Here is a 25,658-nt window from a genome sequence, read left to right on the forward strand (position 1 = left end):
TAGAAGCAGAAGGGGGAGCCGTTGAACAGTAGAATTCTGGAGAAATTTAAATGATAGAAATAGAACAAAACAAAGACAAAAGGCAAAACAATAGATAAGATTAAAGATAAATCATAAGCTGGAAAGAAAAATAAAATAAAACTTTGTCTTCAATCCACGGTTTCAGTGTCAGTGATGAAGTGGAGCAAGTAAGTTATGGAGCTCGGCGTGGTTTACAAGAGCTTAATGTAAGGAAGGAACAGCCTAATGGGGTTGGAGGTTGAGTATAGGGGAGAAGAGAGCATTACATTTTTGTGAATAGCCTAGTTTTCAGATGCTTTCGGAATAGTTGGAAGGAGCCCAGATTCCTTAGTGGGGCAGAAAGGTTATTCCAGAGCTCGGTGATTCTGAAGAAGAGAGATTTCCCTAATTTTCCCACATAGTGGATACCTTTTAGCGTGGGGAAGGATAGTTTAAGTTTTTGAGTGTATCTGGTGGAATCAGGACTCAAGGAGTTCCAAGATAGTGGAATTAGGAGAGGGAGGATGCTGTGTAGGATCTTAAAAGCTAGACAGGCGCATTTAAAGTGAACCCTGGAAATTACTGAAAGCCAGTGAAGTTTGGACAGGAGTGGGGTCTTCTCTACAGTAGTCCAAGGCTTGGTTTTTTTTCTTTCCTTTTTGCTCCAGTCAACCCCACTTCCCTGATGTTCTCCCCTGTACCTCTTCTTTTTATTTTTAATATTGTACCCTTATCCTTTCTCCCTTCGTTTCAATTTTTTGTCTCAATAGTTACTTTTAGTGGTCAAAATTCAGGGGCTTTTTTACGAAGCTGTAGTAAGCACTAACATAAGTTTACCTCAGCAAAAAAAATAGATCTGTGCATGCCTCCCATGCGCTAAAACACTAAGGGCTCCTTTTTCAAAGCCACGCTAAATGTGATGAAGCCCATAGGAATTGAATGGGCTTTGCCGCATTTGCCGTGCTGGAATCGTTAATGTGGCTCTGTAAAAGGAGCCTTGAATCTATTTTTTGGCAAAGGGGGTGTGTCTGGGGAGGAGAGTGATTGTGTTCTGCGCTAATCAAGCCACGGTTTCAGGGAGTTCTGCCAGATCAGCTGATTGGAGATTCCCGTGCCGCAATCAGCTCAGCTAGCACATCTACTTTTATAATTAAAAGGCGGGGGGGGGAGGGGGCAGGGGTGTTGGCATCTGTTCTGCAGGGCAGAAGCAATTCTGCATAGAGTGCTGGTACATGATTTTTAGCCGCTTCTTAGGCGGCCGCTGAGACTGGTGTCCTATACAGAATCTGGGCTTTTGGGCCCCCATAAGTAATAAAACGTTCACAGGTGGTGTCTCATGTGGTTTGAACAGCAGAGGAAATCCAGCAGGCAAGAAGTGCTGCTTGTGGGATCCTCAAGCCAACTTGAGGGTGGGAGGAACAATCAGACCCCTGTGGGCAGTAGTGGTTCCGGACCCCTCCCTGACTACATTCTTCCTTCTGTCAGCAGCAGCTTTACCAGGGCTAAAATATGTCTTTGAGGTCACTGAATTAGCACTTTGGAGAGAGCCCTTCCTAAACATTTGGGACCTAGACACATGCCTTAATCCTGACCTGGATGTGCATGTAAAAAAATATTCAATTACTTTTAAATCATTCTCATTTTTGTTCACACCAAATTTGGCCCCAGAACACAGACACACACAGGTACATACAAGTACGCGCATACTTTTCTACATGGAAAAATTTTATACGAGACGTTATCCCTCCAATTCTACAAAGGGAGAGCACAGTTACGCAATTGTGTGCCTAATTATATTTGTATCTTAGTACATTAGTCTGAGGCTTTTTCTCCCTCTTTTAGGGTGCATGCTGGGTTTGAAGAGGGGGGTACCTCGGTACTAAGATCACATAACATTTTGACTCATCATTTAAAAATATATACAGATTCTGATCCTGGATTCTTCTGCATCACGGAGTCCTGGATCGCTAAAGACGATCTATTTACACAAAACGAGCTATGCCCCCAGGGCTACCAAGGCCTCTTTTCTCCTAGATTAAACCGAAAAGGAGGCGGCCTGGCACTCCTCTACAAATCTTTCTTTGATGTTCAGCTTCTCGAAAAAGGCAGCCACCGCTCACTAGAATACATGTTAGCCTCAGTCAATGATGAGCTCCATCTACACCCACTGGGTATCTTATTACTATATCGCCCGCCCACCCCCTGGAGCAATACCTCCGAACTTGTCTTCGAGACCATATCTAACGCGTTCCTTAAGTTCCAAAGACTACTGATCATTGGAGATATCAATCTCCACCTTGATGACACCACCAGCAAAGATGCATCTGAATTCAATAACTTCCTCACCTCTCTTGGCTTCTCCCCCCCTGCCTCCTCTCCAACTCATGAAAAAGGCCACACACTAGACCTCATCAGCTTCCTCGATCTTACGGCTTACAAAACTTCAACCGATGACACCCGTTGGGACCACGTTCCCTGGTCCGACCACTTCTTAGGAGCCTTCTGTCTCCCCATTTTCATGTCACACCTTGGAACCTCACCCCATACCTCTAAGACCATTACTTTCCGCAAGAAAATTTCAAGTGATCAGTTCTGGTCCAAATTTCTCAACAATCTCTCATCCAAACCTAAGCCTACAGATTCAGTAACCAACTGGCACAACTGGATTACTCTCTCAGAATCCACCTACCACTCTCTCACCCCACTTTCCACCAAAACCATCTCCTACTCCCGTAAGGCCCCCTGGTACCTCCCATACCACAGGGTACTAAAGCAAAAATGTTGATCCCTGGAATGCATCTGGAAAAAATCTAAATCCCCCACAGACAAACAAACCTGGAGAGTCAACATTAAGTTCTACAACAATATACTCAAAAAAGCTAGGAAAAACTTCTATGGTGACAAGATCTCCAGATCAAACAACCAGAATAGTATGCTGTTCAATATCTGGCGCTCCTTAACTCCTAACAACAACCCTTCTATACTTCCCTCCTCCCCATCAGCCGATGTACTAGCAAACTTCTTCAATGGAAAGGTCACCTCCTTAAGAAGCTCCTTCCCTCCCGCAGTTTCCTACAACTCTCTGGTGTCCGCCACCCCCAATCCTACTCCAAATGTCTCCACCCCTGTCCCAGTCAACAGATCCTGGACTGCCTTTGAGCAAGTATCTGAATCGCAGGTCCTCAAGATCTGCCTGAAACTGAAATCCTGTAACTGCACCTTGGACCCATTCCCATCCTATCTATTTGAGAAAATACCCGCACAGGCCATCTCATCTCTCACCAAACTCATAAATTCTGCCCTATTATCGGGCCTCTTCTCCCCAGAAATGGGACACATTGCATTGACCCCTCTACTGAAAAAAGCTGACCTAGATCCATCCATTCCATCCAATTATCGCCCAATAGCAAACATTCCTCCCCTAACCAAACTGCTTGAGTCCATCGTCTCCTCCCAACTCTCATCCTACCTGGAAAGATTCTCTATTCTCCTACCCTATCAATACGGCTTCAGACCCAACTTCAGTACTGAATCCCTCCTGGCCTCCCTAATCTCGAAGATTCAACAACTTCATTCTCACAAAAAATTTGCCGTTCTCCTTCAATTCGACCTCTCTGCAGCCTTTGACGTTGTCCATCATGACATTCTAATCTTCCAACTCTCTGAGATAGGCATTAGCTCCACAGTCCTTGACTGGTTCTCGAACTTCTTATGTTCTCACTCTTACACCGTTACCAAGAATGGCACCTCATCCTCCCCATGGAAACCGACATGTGGAGTCCCACAAGGTTCCCCCCTATCTCCTATCCTCTTCAACATTTATATGTCCTCCCTGAATCTCCTCCACCTATCCCCCCTAGAAATACTTTACACTTACGCCGACGATATCCTGGTCCTCCTCGAGACCGACGCAAACCTCACCAATCTCGCAGCAAACATCTCCTCATGCATAACCAACCTTCAATCCTGGGCCCTCACTGTACAAATGAAATTGAATGAGTCCAAAACGAAACTACTTTGGCTCGGCCCTAGACTTGACCAACTACCCACCTCCATACCATTGTCCACAGGCTCCTCTTTACAGTTGGAGTTCTCTAGCAAAGTTCTGGGCATCACCATAGACTCCTCACTATCCTTCAACGACCACCTCAACTCCCTGATAAAAAAATGCTTTTGCAGCCTTCACATGCTGAGGAAAGTGAGGTCCTGCTTCCACCAAAAACACTTTGCCGTCCTCGTACAATCCATCATCCTCTCCAGATTGGATTATTGCAATTCCATTTACCTAAGCTTAACAAAGAAAAGCCTCCATAGACTCCAACTAATCCAGAACACCGCGGCTAAGCTTATCTTCTCAAAAAGTAAATTTGACCATGTCTCACCGCTCCTGTCCAAGCTCCACTGGCTTCCTGTTATCTCCAGGGTCCACTTTAAATGTGCCTGCCTAACCTTCAAGATCCTCCACGGCATCCTTCCTCCTCATATTCCTCTATCCTGGAATTCTTCAAATCCAATTTCCACTAGATCCATGCAAAAACTAAAATTATCCTACCCCTCCTTAAAAGGCATCTCCCTCGTTGGTAAACTTGGGTCCTCCCTCCCCTTCAGAATCGCTTAGCTCTGGAATAGTCTCTCTTCCCCTCTCCGCAACTTGAGCTCCCTTCTACTATTCCGTAAGCATCTGAAGACCTGGCTCTTCTCCAAAATGTAACCCCGTCCCCTCCCTGGTACTCTTAGACCTAACTTCTCTTCTTACTTACTTATATAATTCCATTGGAGTTCCGTTCTTTCCCAAACCATGTAAACCGTGTCGAGCTCCACTTGTGGAGATGATGCGGTATATAAACCCAAGATTTAGTTTAGTTTAGTTTACAATGGTATATCACTGGAAGGACATATAAGACTGATATACCATTGTATATGTTTTTAAATGTTTTAAATTCTGTTTTTAGGACTGTGCACAGCAAACTCTGCATCATCACAGGTTGACGCGTTCAGTTCCTTCCCCACTTCTGTTTTGCTGTGCATCTACCGTGGGGTTATTTACCTTGTTTTTTGGATTCTAAATGGCAGTGCAACTAAGGTTTTAATGCCTACTGGTTGCCTTAGAATGCTTAGGTGCTACTAGGCGTGATCCTATAAATGGCACCTGGCGGACGATTGGCAATCGCTCTCAACGGCGACTAGGAGCTAGACGCCATTTATAGGCGCTTTGAGCCACTATCTATGCAATTACCTTCTGTCTTCCTGGTTCGGCCACACCACTTTTCCTATTCTTCCCATTCTTTCCATCGCCTCCTGAAAAAGAGAAGGGGCACACATTTTTACTGGACTGAAAATTGTGATGGGTCCACGATGAGCAAGTAAACAGCTGAACACTGTGCTCTGGTAATAAGAAGGACGTGACATTATGATTCACCAGAATAAATGTGCCACGCGTCAAACTAGTTGACAAACATCTTCTAAAATCGCAACCAGTCAGTGGCGTAGTAAGGGTGAGCAGCGCCCAGGGCAGCGGCACCCTTCCCCCACCCTTCTCTTTCCCCGCACCTTTTTAACGCCTCTGCATCTTCCACCCTCAAGGAATTTCAGTCGTTATGCACCCAACCACACTTCTTGGGTGCTGCACCAGTCCTTTGGAATAACTTTCCGGAGCGGTGAAAAGTGTGCCGGATTGTGCAATGTTTTGTCGATTGAAAACATGTTTTTGGGGCAATACTATGAGTTTTGTGGACTACATTTGGGTAGGTAGAATCTGTTTTTGTATCTACACTTCTCCCTCCGTATTTGCTGGGATAGGGGATTAATAGAACCGCAAATACAGAAAAACCGCAAATAACTTTTTCATATGTTATTCACTGTTTTCTATTAAAAGCCATCATGAATATGGTGAAACCATGAATAACACGGGTGGGAGACTCGGCCTGTTCCTCAAGGAGAGGCAAAACACGGTGAAGAAAGTGCTGGGAATCAGCGATTTTATCTGTAAACGCTTGGAATCGACAATTGCTCTATGCAAGCTGATGTAATTTGGGGGGAGAAGCCAGAAAGCTAAAAAACGCGAATAATCAAAACCGTGATTGCTGAAACCGTGAATATGGAAACTGCGAATATGGAAACTGTGGAACCACAGGGTGGAAGGGGAAGTGCACAGATGGATCAAAAATTGGCTGGCAGACAGGAAACAGAGGGTAGGAGTAAAGGGACACTACTCCGTCTGGAAAGGGGTCACGAGTGGCGTACCGCAGGGGTCAGTACTGGGACTGCTGCTGTTCAATATATTCAGAAATGACCTGGAGTCAGGGACGAAGTGCGAAGTTATAAAATTTGCGGACGTCATGAAACTCTCCAGTAGAGTTAAAACTGTGGAGGAATGCAAAGAACTACAAAGGGACCTGAACAAACTGAGTGAGTGGGCAAACAAATGGCAGATGAGCTTCAATGTAGAGAAATGTAAAGTCTTGCACATAGGGAAAGGAAACCCGATGTATAACTACACGATGGGGGGAATGGTGCAGGGAGAAGGCAAATTGGAAAAGGACTTGGGGGTTTTAGTGGATAACACAATGAAGGCGGCGGCACAATGCGCAGCGGCCTCAAAGAAGGCGAATAGAATGCTGGGCATTATCAAAAAAGGTATCACTACCAGAACGAAGGAAGTTATCCTGCCACTGTATCGGGCGATGGTGCGCCCGCTTCTGGAGTACTGCATTCAATACTGGTCGCCGTACCTTAAGAAGGATATGGCGATACTCAAGAGGGTCCAGAGAAGAGCAACAAGAATGATAAAAGGCATGGAAAACCTTTCATATGCTGAAAGGCTAGAGAAGCGGGGCTCTTTTCCCTGGAAAAGCGGAGACTTAGAGGGGACATGATAGAAACTTATAAGATCATGAAGGATATGGAGAAGCTAGAGAGGGACAGATTCTTCAGTCTAGCAGGGGCAACAAAAACAAGAGGACATTCAAAAAAACTGAAAGGTGACAGATTCAGAACAAATGCTAGGAAGTTCTTCTTCACTCAGAGGGTGGTGGATGCCTGGAATGCGCTTCCAGAGGAGGTGGTAGAGCAGAGTACGATTATGGGATTCAAAATGGGATTGGATGATTTCCTGAAGGAAAAGAGGATTGAAGGGTATAGTTAGAGGGTTACCTACAGGATATTAAATGATTAGGGAATAGAATATTTTAGGTATAAGATCACTTACAGATCGTGAACCTAGGGGGGGCTGCCGCGGAAGCTGACTGCTGGGCATGATGGACCCATGGTCTGACTCGGCAGAGGCCATGCTTATGTTCTTATGGAGGAAGAAGTGTATTTTATTTATTGTACCCCACTCTGTAAAGTCCTTCTGTTGAAAGTGCAGGTTATAAAATCTTAAACCCCCCTTTACTAAGCCACGGTGGAGGTTTCTACCGCAGCCTGGAGTGCCCCAGACCATGGTAGAAACCTCTACCATGGCTTAATAAAAGAGGGCCTAAATTAACTTACATTTTGGCAGCCTTTGTCTACAGAAATCTGAAATGCCTCTTGAGCATTGGTTTTCTCCCAATGCAAAATTTCCAGCATAGGTTTTCAGTGATGTTAGGTAAACATCGTTTTCATGATTCCTTTTACAGAAATGTAAAAATACTAATTTACAGAAACTGCAGTTCAAAAAGCTACATGAAATCCTATGCAATCTTGCTCAACTCAGTTAAGCATGAGGCGCACATAATTGACCAGCATTTTGCCTAGTATTTTGAAGAGAAAGGAGTGGTTGGTAGGATGCATGATTCCCAGATATGTGAGGGAATATAAATAAACTGGTGCTAGTCCACAGTACAAAAATATCATCAATGAACCTGATCCACATTTTCACATATTCAGAACCTTTAGCAGAATATACTCATTTCTGTTCAAACTTGGCCATGTATAAATTAGCAATAGATGGGATGAAAGAAGCCCCCCAAAGCTACCCTAGATATCTGCTGATTGTATTTACTATCCAAATTAAATAATTCCTCTTCATAGCAATTGAAGTAAATTCTATCAAAAATTCGGTGGGCACCATACATGGACGTTCCCTAGAATCTAACATTTCTTCCACCACTTCAAGGGCTTCTTGCTGAAGGAAAACAGGTATATAATGACTTCATGTCTAAAGTTGCCATTACTCCTGCGGTGAACCCCTCCGAATATGTATGTAGCAACTGAAGAAAATGAGTGACATAAGAACATAAGTAATGCCTCTGCTGGGTCAGACCAGAGGTCCATCATGCCCAGCAGGCCACTCACGCGGCGGCCCATCAGGTCCAGGACCTGTATAGTAATCCTCTATTTATACCCTTCTATCCCCTTTTACTTCAGGAAATCATCCAATCCCTTCTTGAACCCCAAAACCTGTCCTACTCTGTCCTATCACGCCCTCTGGAAGCGCATTCCAGGTGTCCACCACCCTCTGGGTGAAGAAGAACTTCCTAGCATTGGTTTTAAATCTATCCCCTTTTAATTTTTCCAAATGCCCTCTCGTTCTTGTAGTCTTCGAAAGTTTGACGAATCTGTCCCTCTCTACTATCTCTATGCCCTTCATGATCTTGTAAGTCTCTATCATGTCCCCTCTAAGTCTCCGCTTCTCCAGGGAAAAGAGCCCCAGTTTCTCCAATCTTTCAGTGGTATCCTGTATATAAGAGGGGATTTTTTCCACTAAGGGCTTCAAAAACACATTCATGTACTGACAACTTTGTTCTAAAAGCAATATTCATCTTCTAAAAACTAGATCCCAAGTAGTAAAACAGAGTTTATGCTGTTTATCCTACGAAGAAGCAATGGATTTCCCCCCAAGCCATCTCAATACTGGCCTATGGACTTCTCTTTTAGGAAATGATCCAAACCTTTTTTAAACCCTGCTAAGCTAATTGATTTCACCACATTCTCCAGCAATGAATTCCAGAATTTAATTATACGTTGTGTGAAGAAATATTTTCCATGATTTGTTTTAAATTTACTACTTAGTAGCTTTATCGCGTGCTCCCTAGTCTTAGTATTCACATCTACTCCTTTCACTCCACTCTGTATTTTATAACCCTCTATCATATTTTCCCTTAGTCATCTCTTCTCTTCTTTAGCCTTTCCTTATATGGAAGTCGTCCTATCCCCTTTATCATTTATGCCACCTTTCTCTATGGGCTCCTTTTACTAAGCTGAGGTAGCGGTTTTAGGGTGCGCTAATTGCCGCACGCGCTAGATGCTAACGCCAGTGTTAATTGAGCTGGTGTTAATTCTAGCTGCATAGCGCGGGTTTAGCACATGCGGCAATTCTGCACGCGCTAAAAACGCTATCGCAGCTTAGTAAAAGGAGCCCTATATCTTTTCTAATTCCGCTATATCTTTTATAAAGGTCCCATTAGTGCTCCAATCAGTTTTTTCCCCCCAGAACAGTTCTGGGGCTTTGAAAGGCAAAGTAGACTTCAGACAAAGCTAGGTTATCCTATGGCTCCATAAAAAGGAGGACGGATTAAGACATCCGGGTTTTGCTTCCATTGCTTTCAATTTGACCTCCTGCTATAAGTTACCTTTCCTCACTGCCCTTCCCTTAGTGCTTCCCTAAACAGCAAAACCAGATGGTGGTGCACGTGGTTTCCATCTTTATGTTTTTGTACTGCACAAGGCTATAATTTTGCGCTTCTTGGCTTGAATATAATTATGGACTCGGCAAATGGTTAGCTATAAACTGACTAACTCTATCTCAAAATAATCTAAGCAACTGCTAAAGGAAAAGTCAACCAGGTTTCAGCTACATCATGTGGCCGCTTCATTACTTCATAGTGTCACTGTTTGCTCTGTAGCCATAGAAAATGACATAATGGCCAGCTGCGCTTGAAAAAGGGCTAAATGGTTTTAAACATTTTCATCCAATAGCTTTAACTTTCGCTCACATGTACAAAGAGAAATCTAATTAATTTAGAAGAGTGTCTCTCAAACTGTGTGCCCGAAGAGATTCCAGAATTTTACTTTACACTTCTCCCTCCGTATTCGCGATTTCGATTATTCACGGTTTTTAACTTGCTGGCTCCTCCCCCCAAATTATATCAGCTTGCATAGAGAAATCGCTGATTCCAAGCGTTTACAGAGAAAATCGCCGATTCCCAGCACTTTCTTCACCGTGTTTTGCCAGGTCTCCCATCATGTTATTCATGATGGTTTTTAATAGAAAACAGAGAATAACATATGAAAAAGTTATTTGCGGTTTTCCTGTATTTGTGGTTCTGTTAATACTCTATCCCAGTGAATACGGAGGGAGAAGTTTATTTTTAAAAATTCCCTTCATAAGTATGCACTAGAATAGATGACATATACATACATAGACCCTTGCGTTGGGCACGCAAGAGTCTATCAATGTTATGAGCGTCTGCGTGCGTAAGGATATAACCACTCAGACAAGCATCATTCTTTGACTTGATTGGTCCTTGAAAACTAACGACAAGTCATTTTAGTTTTATTTTTTGTGCAGTGTTTACCCTGACTTGGGCAACAAAGAAGTCAAGGCTTTGTTACTGTTTGGATCTTCTTATCTTTGCGAACTTGGATTTTCAACTCTGACAGAAATTAAAGCGAAAAAAAAAAAAAGGAGACTGACTGCAGATGGTGGATGATGAAATGCATGTTTGCTGGTCAACTATCGAGCCGCATTTTCAGTTAATTTGCCCTCAAAAACAAGCAGATCCACTGCATTGATTAGTAATTCTATTCTACCTACTTTAGTTTCACTGTTATTACAATTACCCATACATAACTTAAAGAACTTTAAATAAATAACTCTCAAATTTAATTTTTTGCTGGTTTTGCAGTTTTATAATTTCAATTCTAATGGGCCACAAAAAAAAACCCTTTGCTCTGTTTAGTGTGCTAGAGCTAAAAAAGTTTGAGACACTGATTTAGAAGACAAAATCAAATTCAGAGAGCCTCTGTCATATACAAAATGCAATCTTAATTTAATTTAGATGAATTCTTTTGTTTACTATTACTGTATGCCATTGTGACATTTTTTCTTTATACAATGAGTTAAAAAAAAATGTTTTATGAGATGGCTAATATAGGCTGCTCTTTTTTTAGCTCTCCACAATGGCAGTGCTATAAATAAAACCCTGAAAGTCACATTTGACCATCGTTTCTAAAGGCCAGGCGAAAGGGTGACGCAGGAAAAAAAAGAGGTACTGTGCAGGATGAGTGAAAGACTGCATTCATGGTCTGTAACCTTCCCTCCCAGTGTCAGAGCTGAGGAAGATGATGCCCCCAGTAAACTCATGACTCACCCATACAAGATTGCCTGAAGTGAGAATACCCCTTCTGACATGTCACATGTCCCAATACTCACAGCATTCTCATTTTTGGCCTGGATTCAATTGGATGATGAGTTACCCGTCTTTTTTTATATTCCTAATTGGCGATAACACACAGTTGAAGATATGAATTCCAAAAACTAAGACATTAAAAAAAAAAAAAAAAAAGAATTCATACCAGAAACAAGATTGCCTTTATAAATAGCTATAGGATGTTTAAAATGTGCCCTGGGGAAGGGTTCTTTTTTATCTACCAAGTTAGCCTGAATGCTGGACTGGCACAAGATGAAAGAAAAGAACTGGAGGCCCCTCTAAACCCTAGCTAAGGACAGGAAGGAGCATTAGAGTCCCAGGTAGACTCAGTTCTTAGGAGATACTCCAGTAGCCCCAAAGGGAAGGGGATACTATCAGTTCATTCTTCAAGGGTCCTGGAAATTTGCCTGTAGAGCCCAGAAAGGTGCGAGTGAGAGGAACACAAGGGAGATTCAAGTCTTCTTGCCAGGAGAGGAAGAGAGTAAAGTAGTTGCATATACTAGTGTACATCGGTAGACAAAACTATAATTACCTCGTGTTTCTTTTCCTATGACTCATCTTGATTAGCTGGGTTACTCCTAAATTTGGAGTTAGTTACTTGACCATGTATGGAGTGGACTTATTTCTGGAACTCTCTACAGAGAAGGTAAAAGTGCAGTAACCAGATCCCACAAGAGATCTAAAAGAAAGAGGACCTTAGAAGATAACTTTTCCCCTCTCCACCCTTCAGGTACCATCATTGTATTGTTTCAGTAGCACTAGACATCACTGAAGCGGGGGTCCCTTACCAGTGTAGCTTTAAACTTGTATTAAAAGAAAAATAATCTGGAACTTCTCACGTGCTGCCTCTCCTGAGCATCATGTAGAAACGATCTCTTGAATTCACATGCTAATAAGTTCTAACTTGAGTCATTTTGTAAAGGTTTTTCCACATGTAAAGCCTGTTCTACAAATAGAGAACTCCTTTTATAAGCTCTAGGTATCTGGAAAATCACTCTTATCCATGCCCTTCTCCTCCATTCTGCAGTGTAGTGAGGGAAGGAGGCTAGGGTTACCAGATTTTATGTAAGCAAAATCAAGACCCATAGACCTACCCCCCAGGCCCGCCCAGTTCTACTCATCTCCGCCCCATTATGCCCACGTCCCGCCCCAGACTTAACGGGTTTTGAAAAACCGTCCGGACATGCCCTCTAAAAAGAGGACATGTCCGGAGAAATCCGGACATCTGGTAACCCTAAAGGAGGCGCCTGGGTGGTGGCACCTGGCATCATCGTGCCATGTGTCCCCGCATTCTTCTCTATCTTGCGCGTCCTCCGTGTACCTCTTCTCCATTGTACATTCCCTCTCCTGCGTACCTCTTTAAAATCTTTGGCAGCAGCGAGCAGCATCTCCTAGCTGCTGCTTAAGCTGGCCTCAGCTCTCCCTCTGATGTCACTTCCTAGTCCCGTGACCAGGAAGTGACATCAGGACAGCTGAGGCCAGTGCAAGCAGCAGCTAGGAGATGTTGATTGCTGCCGCTGAAGATTTTGAAGAGGTGGGTAGGTAGAAAGGAGGAGAGGTGCCGGCACCACAGCCAAGATGGCTCCCGTGGCGGTTCACCCTTTCGCGACACCACAGCCTCCATTGCAAACTTCTAGCTTTCAATTTGGCTATTCTGTTTGCCTAGAGCAGACTTTCTGAACTGGTGCACTGTTTTGCAAGACCAGTGTTTATCAAGTGTTAATTGGCAATTATCAGCGCCGATTGGCTTTTTAAACTTGGGTCGCACAAGACAGATTTCTCCTGTTTGTCTGTCTTGACTATATTGTAAGGTCTGTAGAGCAGGGACTGTCTTTTCTGGCCCTGCATACACCTAGTAATGCTATAGTAACGATAGTTAGTAGTAGTGCTCTCATAAATTAAACTAATAAGTTTCAAGTTTTATTTTAATTTGATGAATCGCTTATTTAGTTTTACTAAGCGAAGTACAAAATTGGTAAAACTATAAACATATATGTGGATAGCAGCTAAACATTGCTGATTACCTGTAGAATTAAGTGGCATTCAGAGGCTCTGCTTTGTTTCACCCCAGCACAATTCAGATAGTGCTGTAGTAGTCTGTAAGAATATTCAGCCTCACTATCCCTTGGATTCATAAGAACATAAGAAATGCCTTCACCGGATCAGACCTTAGGTCCATCTAGTCCGGCGACCCGCACACGCGGAGGCTAAGCTAGGTGTTCTCTGATGAAGACCTTGTTTACCCGTATCCCTCAATGTGATTTGCAAGAAGGTGTGCATCCAACTTGCCCTTGAATCCTAGAATGGTGGTCTCCGCCACAACCTCCTCCGGGAGAGCATTCCAAGCGTCCACCACTCGCTGTGTGAAACAGAACTTCCTGACATATGTCCTGGGCCTGTTGCCCCTCAGTTTCAGTCCATGACCTCTTGTCCGAGTCACATTTGACAATGTGAATAACGATGTTTCTTGCTCTATTTTGTCAAATTCTTTTAGTATTTTAAAAGTCTCTATCATATCCCCTCGTAGTCTTCTCTTCTCAAGGGTGAACAATCCCAGTTTTCCGAGGCGTTCTTTGTAGCTCAAATTCTCCATGCCTTTTACTAGCTTAGTGGCTCACCTCTGCATCTTCTCCAACAGTGTTATATCCTTCTTTAGGTAGGGAGACCAGTGTTGAGACACTATTCCAAGTGTGGTCTGACCATTGCTCTATAAAGCGGCATTATGATGTCCGCTGATCTGCTCGTGATTCCCTTCTTTATCATGCCCAACATCCTGTTTGCTTTCTTTGCCATTGAGCCGACGGCTTCAGGGTCCTGTCTATTAGTACCCCCAGGTCCCTTTCCTGTTCGCTCTTGCCCAATGTTACACCTAACATTTTATATTCATGTTCCTTGTTTTTCCTGCCCAGGTGCATCACTTTGCATTTTTCTATATTAAACTTCATCTGCCACTTTTCCGCCCATTTCTCTAGCTGGTTCAAATCTCTCTGGAGTTCTTCGCTGTCCTTTTGTGACCCAACTGCCCGACATTGTTTTGTGTCATCTGCAAACTTGATTATATTACTTGTTGTTTCTTCTTCCAAGTCATTTATGAAGATATTAAATAAGATGGGCCCAAGAACCGAGCCGGAGAACTTCCCATTTATGCCCACCCTCTGCCTTCTACATATAACGCTCAAATTTGCACATGCTGCCAAAAAGTGCGCATCAATTAATTAGTTAATGAGCTTTTAACCATCATTAATTGGGTGCTAACAACCAATTTCTGATGTTAATTGGCACCCCTTAAAAATCTGTGCATGCATCTGGCTGCATGCGATTCTATAAGGCAGGACGCCTAACTCCAAAGGGGTGTGGCCAGGCACATGTAGCTCTAGAATACGGTTTCAGTGCGCCTAACTTTGAGGCCAGCATTTACACCAGGTTTCGGCGGGTGTAAATCTGCGCCCTTTAAAGAATAGCGCTTCGGCCCAAATTCTCAATAGCACGCACTAAAGTTAGGCGACGGTAGGCGCACTATTGCCACCTAACTAACCAATGGCTGAGCACGTTGTAAAAAAATAGATTAGGTGCGCTGTACTAACATACGTACCTCACGACTACCTCAGGCGTATGAAGGCGCATAGCGACACACAAGCACGGGTAAGGCAGGTGGAGGCATGGTTTGCACCGGAAGTTGCCTTATGCTTGCTTACATGTCGCTATGCACCTCTAGACGCACATGGTAGACATGCGAAATGTAGGCTTGGAAAATGCTGGCCTACACTTCAAATGCCTATAGCAAACTGTAGGCGCAACTCTACAATCCCCGCCTACTAGTTGATTGACTACAGCATGCCTACACACCTACAATGTAGGTGCAGATAGAGAATCAGGCCCTTAGTGCCTATTTTTGTAAGCGCTTGTTTTTTGAGCACCATTTATTGAATCTGGTCCTATCTGTATAGTGCTAATAAATATTCATGGCTAAGTGGTTTATATGTTTTTGTGATTGCTGCTAAGCATAAACTCTTTTGAATATCCATCCCTTTGTTTCCACATACCCGATTATTAGTCAGTATTAAATGCCTTGAGTCTCCTTGATACCCCCCACTTCTTGTGTCTTCTTGTTGATTCTCCTTTAATCAATAAAACAATCATCTACACCCGCATAAAATATAAGAGATTATTTTAGCTCTATTTTTTTTAAAAAATTAATTTTAATACAATACTAAACCAAAGGGTGAGGGGTATGGGAAAGAAGAGAAGAACAGAAGAACAGTAGAGAGAAACCCAACAGAAATCACAAACGCTGCAGCAAGACAGAGGAGGGAGCCAGCAAGATGGTAAACACCCAGGGGCAGCAGAGGAAAACACTGCATTGCCCTCTACCGGGACCACACAGAATACTTCACGGGGCCGCATGCAACCCTCGGGCCGTAGGTTGGACACCCCTGGTTTAGATGGAAAGAGCTCAGTCTTAGCCATATTCAGTTTTAGATGGCGGTGAGTCATCCAGGAGGGAATGTCAGAAAGGCAAGCTGAGACTCGGATATGGATTCCTGTACAGATATCTGGTGTGGATAGGTAGATCTGGGAGTTGTTGGTATAGAGGTGATACTGAAAACTATGGGAGAAGATCATTGCACTGAGGGTATATATGGAGAAAAGAGAGTTCCCAAGCGAGAGCCCTGAGGTACACCAATTGACAGTGGGATAGCAGAGGAGAAGGATCCCCTGTGGCATACACTGAAAGCCCAATGGGAGAGAGAGGGAAAAAACCAGCTGAGAACAGAAAGCAGGAGTCTCATCAAGGACAGCGTATCAAAGAGTATGCGGTAGCTGTGCAAATAATTTGTACACGGTTTCCATGTTTATACAACTTACACTTGCTTATTTATCTTCACAGCAACGGATAATTCATATTTGCAAATCACCGACGGGGAATTGCATCAGAAATGGTCATTTGGATTCATACACCCTAATGTTCAAAGTTATTTAACTGGCTGCTAACCAGTTAAATAGCATTTAACTGGTTAACTGCAGATATTCAGAGAGAAATAACTGGTTATCTTTGCTGAATATTCACAGTTTGCTGCGCAATGTTAACTGGCGATATTACGCGAATACTGACATTATTCAACACTGACCAGATACGTTTAGTGGGCAAATCAGTCCGTATAAATAGCAGTCCTATCTTTGCCCTCTATTAACGTAGCCATCAGCACTGAATATTGACTTAACTGGTTAAGTTATAGCTGGTCACAAAATCCCTGGATATTGAAATGCTAGTCACCAGCGTCCGTGGGACTTAAGAAGGCTGCCTCTTACAGTGTGAATATAGGGCCCAGAGTATCTTTCCACCCACTGAAGATCATCTAAATGGCCAAAGATTTCAAAAGTCTTAATGGTCTCCTATGGGAGCTCTATAGGGATAATTTTATAGCACTGAATTTGCATATTTATTTTTAAACATTTATGGCCCGCTCTATCCTAATAATCTAGGTGGGTTATTACGAGAGATGCCCCTTCATAAATAATATATTAATAATGGTGTCCTAAAACCTTTCCTAGAAAAATCAAAGATGGGAAGTGTCTACTAGAGCAGTGGCTCCCAACCTTGTCCTGGAGGACCATCAGGCCAGTCTGGTTTTCAGGATAGCCCTAATGAATATGCATGGAGCAGATTTGCATGCCTGGCACCTCTGTTATATGCAGATCTCTCTCATCCTGAAAACCCGACTGGCCTGGTGGTCCTCTAGGACCGGGTTGGGAACCACTGTACTAAAGAATGACACGGGGATAGATTTGTCCCCGCAGGAACTCAATTTCCCCATCCTGTCCCTGCAAATTTTGTCGCTGTCCCTGTTCCATTCCTGTAAGCTCTGCCTTAACCACACAAGCCTCAAACACTTAAAAAAAAAAGTGTTTGAGGCTTGTGCAGATGAAGATGGAGCTTGTAGGTATGGGGCAGAGACAGGAAAAGAACTCAAGGGGACAGGATGGGAAAATGAGTTCCCGCGAGGACATGGAAAAATTTGTCCCCGTGCCATTGTCTAGTGTCTACCTCTCCAGTAAAGTGCCAACATAGACTGGGGTTTAATAAGCGAGCTCTCCAGAGCCTCCAAGGTATCCACCCTATCCTGTGTACTACAAAAAATAACAGTTGGATAAGACTCTCTCCCGAGGAGACCATAAGTGGGGATCAGGATGAAAAACTGGAGACCTTAGAGGTAAGCTATGAGGATGTCCTCTGACAGATAGACAGACTGAAAACTGACAAATCACCGGGCCCAGATGGAATCCACCCAAGGATACTAAAAGAACTGAGGACGGAAATAACGGACACACTTCGACAAATCTATAATCTATCCTTAAGCACTAGGAAGGTAACGGAGGACTGGAAGCTAGTGAATGTCACACCTAACTTTAAAAAGGGATCGAGGGGTGACTTGGGGAACTACAGGCCGGTGAGCTTGACTTCGGTTCCGGGCAAGATGATGGAAGCATTAATAAAGGATAGCATCAGTGAACACATAGAAAGAAATGGACAGCTGAAACTGAGCCAACATGGCTTCTGCAAGGGAAGATTGTGCCAAACAAACCTACTGCACTTCTTTGAAGGGATAAACAGCCAGATGGACAAAGGGGAATCCATAGATATCATTTATCTCGACTTCCAAAAGGCCTTTGACAAGGTGCCCCATGAGTGGCTACTTAAGAAGCTGTGGAACCACGGGATGGGAGGGGATGTACACAGATGGACCAGGCACTGGTTGGACGGCAGGAAACAAAGGGTTGGAGTGAAGGGCCAATACTCCGACTGGCAGAGAGTCACGAGCGGTGTTCCGCAGGGGTCGGTGCTGGGACCACTACTGTTCAATATATTTATCGACGACTTGGAAACGGGGACGAAGTGTGAAGTTATAAAATTTGCTGATGACACCAAACTCTGCAGCAGAGTTAGGAACACAGAGGAGTGCGAAGACCTGCAAAGGGACCTAAGCAAACTGGAAGAGTGGGCAAACAAATGGCAAATGTGCTTTAACATAGAAAAATGCAAGGGAAAAGAAACCCGAAGTTCAGCTACAAAATGGGGGGAACATTGCTAGGGGAGAGTAATCTTGAAAAAGACTTGGGTGTACTGGTGGATACAACAATGAAATCATCAGCGCAATGTGCAGCGGCCTCGAAGAAAGCAAACAGAATGCTGGGCATCATTAAGAAGGGAATTACAATCAGGACGAAGGAAGTCATCATGCCACTGTGTCGTGCAATGGTGCGCCCGCATCTGGAGTACTGCGTCCAATATTGGTCGCCGTACCTCAAGAAAGACATGGCGATACTTGAGAAGGTCCAGAGAAGAGCTACGAAAATGATAAATGGTATGGAGGACTGTTCATACACTGACAGGCTGGACAATCTGGGGCTCTTCTCCCTGGAAAAGAGGAGGCTTAGGGGAGACATGATAGAAACTTTCAAGATCATGAAGGGCATGGAGAAGGTAGACAAGGATAGATTCTTCAAACTACGGGGAACCACAAACACAAGAGGGCACTCGGAGAGCCTGGAAGGGGACAAGTTTAGAACCAATGCCAGGAGGTTCTTCTTCACACAAAGGGGTGTGGACACATGGAACGCGCTCCCGGAGGAAGTGGTCGGGCAGAGTACACTACGGGGATTCAAAGAGGGATTGGATGGATTCCTGAAGGATAGGAGGATTGAGGGATACAGATAGGGGTAGATATTAGTATGGAAAGAGTATTGATAAAAACAAGGGGGCTATAGGGCTAAATCATGATAACCTGACAGGTCATGAACCTGAGGGGCCGCCGCGGGTGCAGACTGTTGGGCACGATGGACCTTTGGTCTGACCCAGCGGAGGCAAATTCTTATGTTCTTATATGCTCTCTATTCCACACCCCCTCCCAATCAATGGATCCATCAACCATTCCCACCTCCCGTTCCCACATTGAAGGTATGTAGAGGGTCTGTCCCTCAGTTCTTTCTAATACTCTATTTTATCGGTTTTGGCACAAAGATCCTTCAAAGCTGGGGCTTCAGCAAAATCTCAAAGAGGAAAACCACTGGATGGCACTTCATGAAGTCATCTTGACCACACTCCAACTCCAGAGAGGATCCACTGTGCCAAAATAATATTTATCCCTGAGCACTCTTCAATATGACAGGAACCGGTACTGAAGTTGCCCTAATGTTCCTTACTAAAGATGCTAACAGATTTACAATTTCCACAGCCCCTGCAGACCGCAATTTATCATGACTGGATTAGTGCTACTTTCCTATATCCTAATTAATTGCATTAATATTGCAACAGCTTCAAGCCCCCATTTGCCCCTGTTGTGCTCTCACAGTTCACTGCTATTTTGAAGCTCAGCACTTGGATAGCTATGAATTTTTTTTTTTTAAAGCCTTGTTTGAAAATACTAGTTTGGATGTGAATTGGAAACTTCAAGGGGGTTAAAAGTCAGAGAAAGAAAAACACTTTTCTTCTTCTAGAGAGATTAAGTCAACCCTCCTACATAATTTTTCCAAAATATTGCCTAGGAGGGTGCCTTTTCTGTGCCATTCTTTACCTCAAAGCCCTTTTGTGTGTGCAAAGATTTATATAAAAGTACTTAAGCTAATGACAGGCTACCTTGAAAATGAGTTGTTGCAGCTTGCATCAGCAATTTTTTTTTCCAAATGGTGATAACAACATGGAACCAAAATACAAGGGGACCTGTAAAGCATGTGTACCCTTATACATTTCATCACAGAAAAAAATGCAGGCCTCTCTTGCACACACTCATGCCATAAAAAAAATCTTTGATTTGCGAGAAAGAAGAGTTATGATAAGCTATAATTAACATTGACATGTGGTATTTCTTTTCACGTTTAAGTGGCTTTGCTTTTATAAAAAATAATTTAGCTGCAGTCTACAGGGCACAACATTTCTGTATATTCCCAGAGCTCTAGTAATAGAAATTGTTCAAGAGACTGGGTATAAATCTAACATTTTAAAATAAATAACCTTAATATCCAAATTTACATAGCACATGGAAGGATATTTTTTTTTTTTGTTATAACAGGTTGTTAAGGTGTGAAGGCCATGAAGGCACCTATTTTTATCCTGTTTTAAAAAGACACATAGGTGCCTCTGAGGCTCATAATCAAAACTTTGAAACATCCAAAAACCAGCACAAGTTGGCATTTGGGTATTCTAATAGCTGAAATTTTGAGTCAATCAGGGCTTTAAGCCCCTCCCAGTACATCCCAAGGTGCATTGGGAGGGTGAAGGCCCATCATTCTGAGCATGCAGCCGTATAGGAAGAAGGGAGTGGGCTTCCCTCCTGACAATTTGTCATCTGAAGGTACGTAGTGTGCAGGAAGTTGGGAGATCCTGGAGTTTGGAGAATGTGGAAGGGGGATGTTGGTGGTCCAGGAATGTGGAGGGATGTGTGTGTGTGTGTGGGGGGGGGGGTTGTCAGGGGGATGTTGGGGGGAGGGGTATAGGGCTTGGCAGCTTTTTTATTTGGTTAGTTTGGAGGTGTACTAGAGGGGATCGGTGCCTATGAGGGAGGAAGATAGGGAGACAGAAATCTCCCTGCCTGCTCAGCTGATCCTGGCAGGAGGAAACCACATTAGCTAAGCCAACAGGAATCCCTGAAACCGGCTCAGCTGATGGGGATTCCCTGCCATGATCAGATAAGGTAGTTGGGTACATCTGCAAAACTTGCTTTGGTGCATTTTCATGTGGACGTTTTTATTTTTGAAAATGGCCAAAAAGGATAGATGTACTAAGGACCAAAACGTCTACTGTACATAGGCCATTTTCAAAAATAAAAGATAGAAGTTTGGCTCCTTTTGAAAATGAACATTTTCTTTACTGGATTTCTGGATGGTTTTTTTCCAAAACATCCAAATTAGACTTAGACATCCTATCGAAAATGCCCCTCTACATGTCTTTATAAAAAAAACTAGGTGAAAACTAGCAGAAAACTTAGCTAGATTTAAGCCTTAGGCATTTATTCCTACTCAGGAATGTAAATATTAGTATATAAGTACCCCAAAATTTGCAAATTGTATATACAATCTAACAAGAAAAAACTCCTCCTCTGTAATTCAAAGTGAATATTAACAAAGGTACTTATTAATTCTGAATTAGACTAGATGTCTTTGAGTTTCCCAATCCACTCTGTTTGGGTGACTGAACAAGCCCCCACCTGATGTCAGCATGTGGGAGAGTTTAAATGTAGCCATGTTGGAAAACTTCTGAATTTGAGAGACGATGGGATGTTTAAGCCATATAAGGCTCCTTTTACAAAGGTGCGCTAGGGCCTTAATGCGCACAATAGCGAGCGTTAAATTCCCGAGCACACTAGCCACTACCGCCTCCTTTTTAGGAGGCGGTAGATTTTCAGCTACCGCACGCTATAGCGCATGGTAATTTTGTGCGTGCGCTAAAAACCCTAGTGCACCTTCGTAAAAGGAGCCCATAGTAAGTGTATTTAACTTCTGACAGTTTGCCTCTTATTTCTGATATAGTTGTTCTGCTATTGTTCCTTTGCATGTTTTAAAAGACCATACCCTAATGCAGACTTTGGCGAAACTTGCATATTGGCACTGGGTTTGAATAAAACCAAACAATGAAGCAGTTGGTTTGCATAATGTCAAAGATAAGTGCTCTTGCTTAAGAATGAATATAGATATGAATTTACATGCACAAAAAGATTATACAGATTAGATATATTAACACAGAGAGAGAAAAAAAAAAAAAAAACTCGACCAATGAAGAAGCAAGTGGTGGAAATCAGCTTAGGTTATGTTATGTCCTACAAGTGTGTTGCTGCTTTTGAGGGTCTCACATTAAAAACATATTTTATTAGGAAGAATTGTGGCATTTCTTTCATGAACAACAATTTAAATGTTCATAGACCTAGTTTAAATGATGCACATCCCATGGCATTTGGACACAGTACAACATACATTAGTGCATACATTAGCGCATTTTCTTAGAGAAGTAACCTAAATTTCAAGTTCAGTTTGTTTGATCTGTATGCAATAATGGTCTCCTCCCATAGATGGCAATGTTAGAAAATTAATCAGATCTACTAAACCTCTTTGTAAAATGTATGAAACTTTTGGGGGGAAAAAACCTATTAAAAGAGCACAAGAAATTTCTCCTCCACTTTAAATTTTTTGCCACCCTCATAAGGTGCCAAGTATGATAGGAGACTGAAACAAAAGTAGTTGGCCAAGAACAAGAAGGGTAATCAATCTATTTTTCTTCTAAATCCCCATTCACAGTATTAAAACATATGTTCTTCACGGTTTAGTAATATAATTTGCATATAAATATAAAAGGCAAATATGAGGATCCAAGATGCTGTTCACCCAGTAATAGCCTGTGGTGTGAGCTCTGAAGAATTAGCCTTTCTTCTCTCTTTTTCCTTTGGATTTCCCTTCTATAATTTTGAAAAGAGAGAAAACTGAAAACTTGTTCTTCCAGACTTCGGACCCCAACAAGATCTAACGAGTTTCTTCACCAACACCCTCCACGGCTCAAAATTTCATCGCTGGTGCCACTAGATGGCTGTTTGAATTGGCGAAATAGTGTTCTGCTTGAATTTTGAGGCCGTCCCTAAACTCAGAATCTTCTCTACACTTTCCCTGAGCCCAAGTGGTTGTGGCGTTGGCATAGCTGAAGGACTGCTGCGCTGTTTACCGTGAGGTTTGGAATTCAACTATAAGGGCCCTTTTACTAAGTTGTGGTAAGAAATGGCTTTAGTGCACCCTTATGTGGGTCTTTCCTGCATAGTACACTTCTCCCTCCGTATTCGCTGTAACAGGGGATTAACAGTACCACAAATATATGAAAAAGTTATTTGCGATTTTTCTGTGTTATTCGCTGTTTTCTATTGAAAACCATCGTGAATATGTTGAAACCGTGAATAACATGGTGGGAGGCCTGTTCCTGAAGGAGAGGCAAAACACGGTGAAGAAAGTGCTGGGAATCAGCGATTTCTCTATGCAAGCTGATGTAATTTGGGGGGAGGAGCCAGGAAGCTAAAAACCGTGAATTATCGAAACCGCAATTGCTGAAACCGCGAATACGGAGGGAGAAGTGTAAAGCCATTTTTACCGCAGCCATGAAAAAGAGCTATTTTCTATTTTTTTTCTCTATGGCCATCTACTAATGCTAGCAGCACACAAAATACAAATTAATGCAGGAGTATTCAAGTCACTTCACTGGCTCTGTTTCCGCATACATAGAAACATAGAGAAATATAGAAACAGATGGCAGATAAGGGCCACGGCCCATCTAGTCTGCCCACCCTAATGACCCTCCCCTACTTAACTCTGTGAAGAGATCCCACGTGACGATCCCATTTCTTCTTAAAATCAGGCACGCTGCTTGCCTCGATCACCTGAAGTGGAAGATTATTCCAGCGATCAACCACTCTTTCGGTGAAAAAGTATTTTCTGGTGTCACCGTGCAATTTCCCACCCCTGATTTTCCATGGATGCCCTCTTGTTGCCGTTGGACCTTTGAGAACGAAGATATCTTCTTATACCTCGATACGGCCCGTGAGATATTTGAACGTCTCAATCATGTCTCCCCTCTCTCTGCGTTTCTCGAGTGAGTATAGCCGCAATTTATCCAGCCGTTCTTCATACGGGAGATCCTTGAGTCCCGAGACCATCCAGGTGGCCATTCGCTGGACTGACTCAAGTCTCAGCACATCCTTGAGGTAATGAGGCCTCCAGAATTGTACACAGTATTCCAGATGGGGTCTCACCATGGATCTATATAATGGCATAATGACTTCAGGCTTACGGCTGACGAAACTCCTACGTATACACCCTATGATCTGTCTAGTTCAAACTCCTGTTATTGACCTACAAGTGAATTCATTCTGTGGCTCCTTGGTATTTCTCCTTTCTCATCTCTCCCTATACTCTGCCCCAGGAACTCCGTTTATCAGGTAAAGTCTCTCTTGTTGGCCGTGTTCTCCTCTACTACCAGCTCCCGACTCCGCCCCTTCTGTCTTGCTGCACCACATGCCTGGATCAACCTAACCTGCCTGACTCTGTACATTGTGCTCCATCTCTGGCGGTATTCAAATCCAGACTGAAAGCCCACTTCTTTGAAGCTGCATTTAAGTCCTAACCCAGCACGTTTGTAAAGCACCCATATCTGTTTGTCATTCCCTCTATAGCAGGGATCTCAAAGTCCCTCCTTGAGGGCCGCAATGCAGTCGGGTTTTCAGGATTTCCCCAATGAATATGCACTGAAAGCAGTGCATGCACATAGATCTCATGCATATTCATTGGGGAAATCCTGAAGACCCGACTGGATTGCGGCCCTCAAGGAGGGGCTTTGAGACCCCTGCTCTATACGCCCTTACCCTATCCGCCTCATCATTCCCCTTGTAAGTCCCTACCTGAGCAATGCGTTTAGATATTGTCCTGTGTGTCTTTCATAATTAAATTCTAAGCTTTTTCGAGCAGGGACTGTTTCTTGCGTGTTTAATGTACGGCGCTGCGTGCATCTGGTTGTGCTATAGAAATAATAAATAGTAGCAGTAATAGCGCTTAACATCTCCTATTTAGAAGGAGGAAAGGGCGCTCGCGTTAAATGTACACAAACCAGTTGATCCGCAAATAATGTAGATGTGCTAACTGGTTAGCGCAGGAATGTCCACTCACTGTCCCCGACGCATACCCTCAAAATATTACAAAATAATAATATTAATGCACATGCCAAAAGTTATGCAGAACATTTTAGCATGTCCCTTGTTAGGCTAGTTAGGTTAGCTTTTGAGTAATCACCAAGGATAACACAATACAAAGTAAGAAATCACCGAACCCTGATTAAGAAAGGATTATGTCCAATGTCTCATCTTCACACGTGCTCAGTCTGGTCTGGTCTCTTCAAAACCATTTTTCTGAGCACCTATGAAGATGATACAGTGTGATATCCTAGTTGATGACCCAATAGCTAACCTCCCCAGTGAGTGCTGGAGAGCATAAGAATTGCCATACTGGAACAGACCGAAGGTCCATCAAACCCAGTATCCTGTTTCCAACAGTGGCCAACTCAGGCCCCAAGAGCCTGGCAGAAACCCAAAGATTGTGATGTCATAATGCCTCATTCCACCAACGCCTAAGAGCCAAACTCATCAGTGAGGTCACAATGGCTTGATTGTCCTATACCAGTGTTCTTCAACCACCGGTCCATGGACCAGTGCCGGTCCACAGAAATTTCCTGCCGGTCCACAGGGCCAGCACATGCATCAGGCCCAAAACAGTGTTCTTCAACTG

General features: G+C 43.3%; 1 protein-coding gene across 2 annotated transcripts in view; it reads right to left on the reverse strand.

Annotated features, from left to right (window-relative positions):
- FGGY (FGGY carbohydrate kinase domain containing) overlaps positions 1-25,658 on the reverse strand; it is a 384,196-nt gene that overhangs the window by 19,987 nt on the left and 338,551 nt on the right. For both annotated transcript variants that reach the window (XM_033917103.1, XM_033917104.1), the window contains one exon: positions 5,237-5,298. In XM_033917103.1, coding sequence (XP_033772994.1) covers positions 5,237-5,298 — 62 coding nt within the window. The remainder of the gene's footprint in view (positions 1-5,236; positions 5,299-25,658) is intronic.

This window comes from Geotrypetes seraphini, chromosome 12 (genome assembly GCF_902459505.1).
Source record: "Geotrypetes seraphini chromosome 12, aGeoSer1.1, whole genome shotgun sequence".
Taxonomy (NCBI): Eukaryota; Metazoa; Chordata; class Amphibia; order Gymnophiona; family Dermophiidae; genus Geotrypetes; species Geotrypetes seraphini.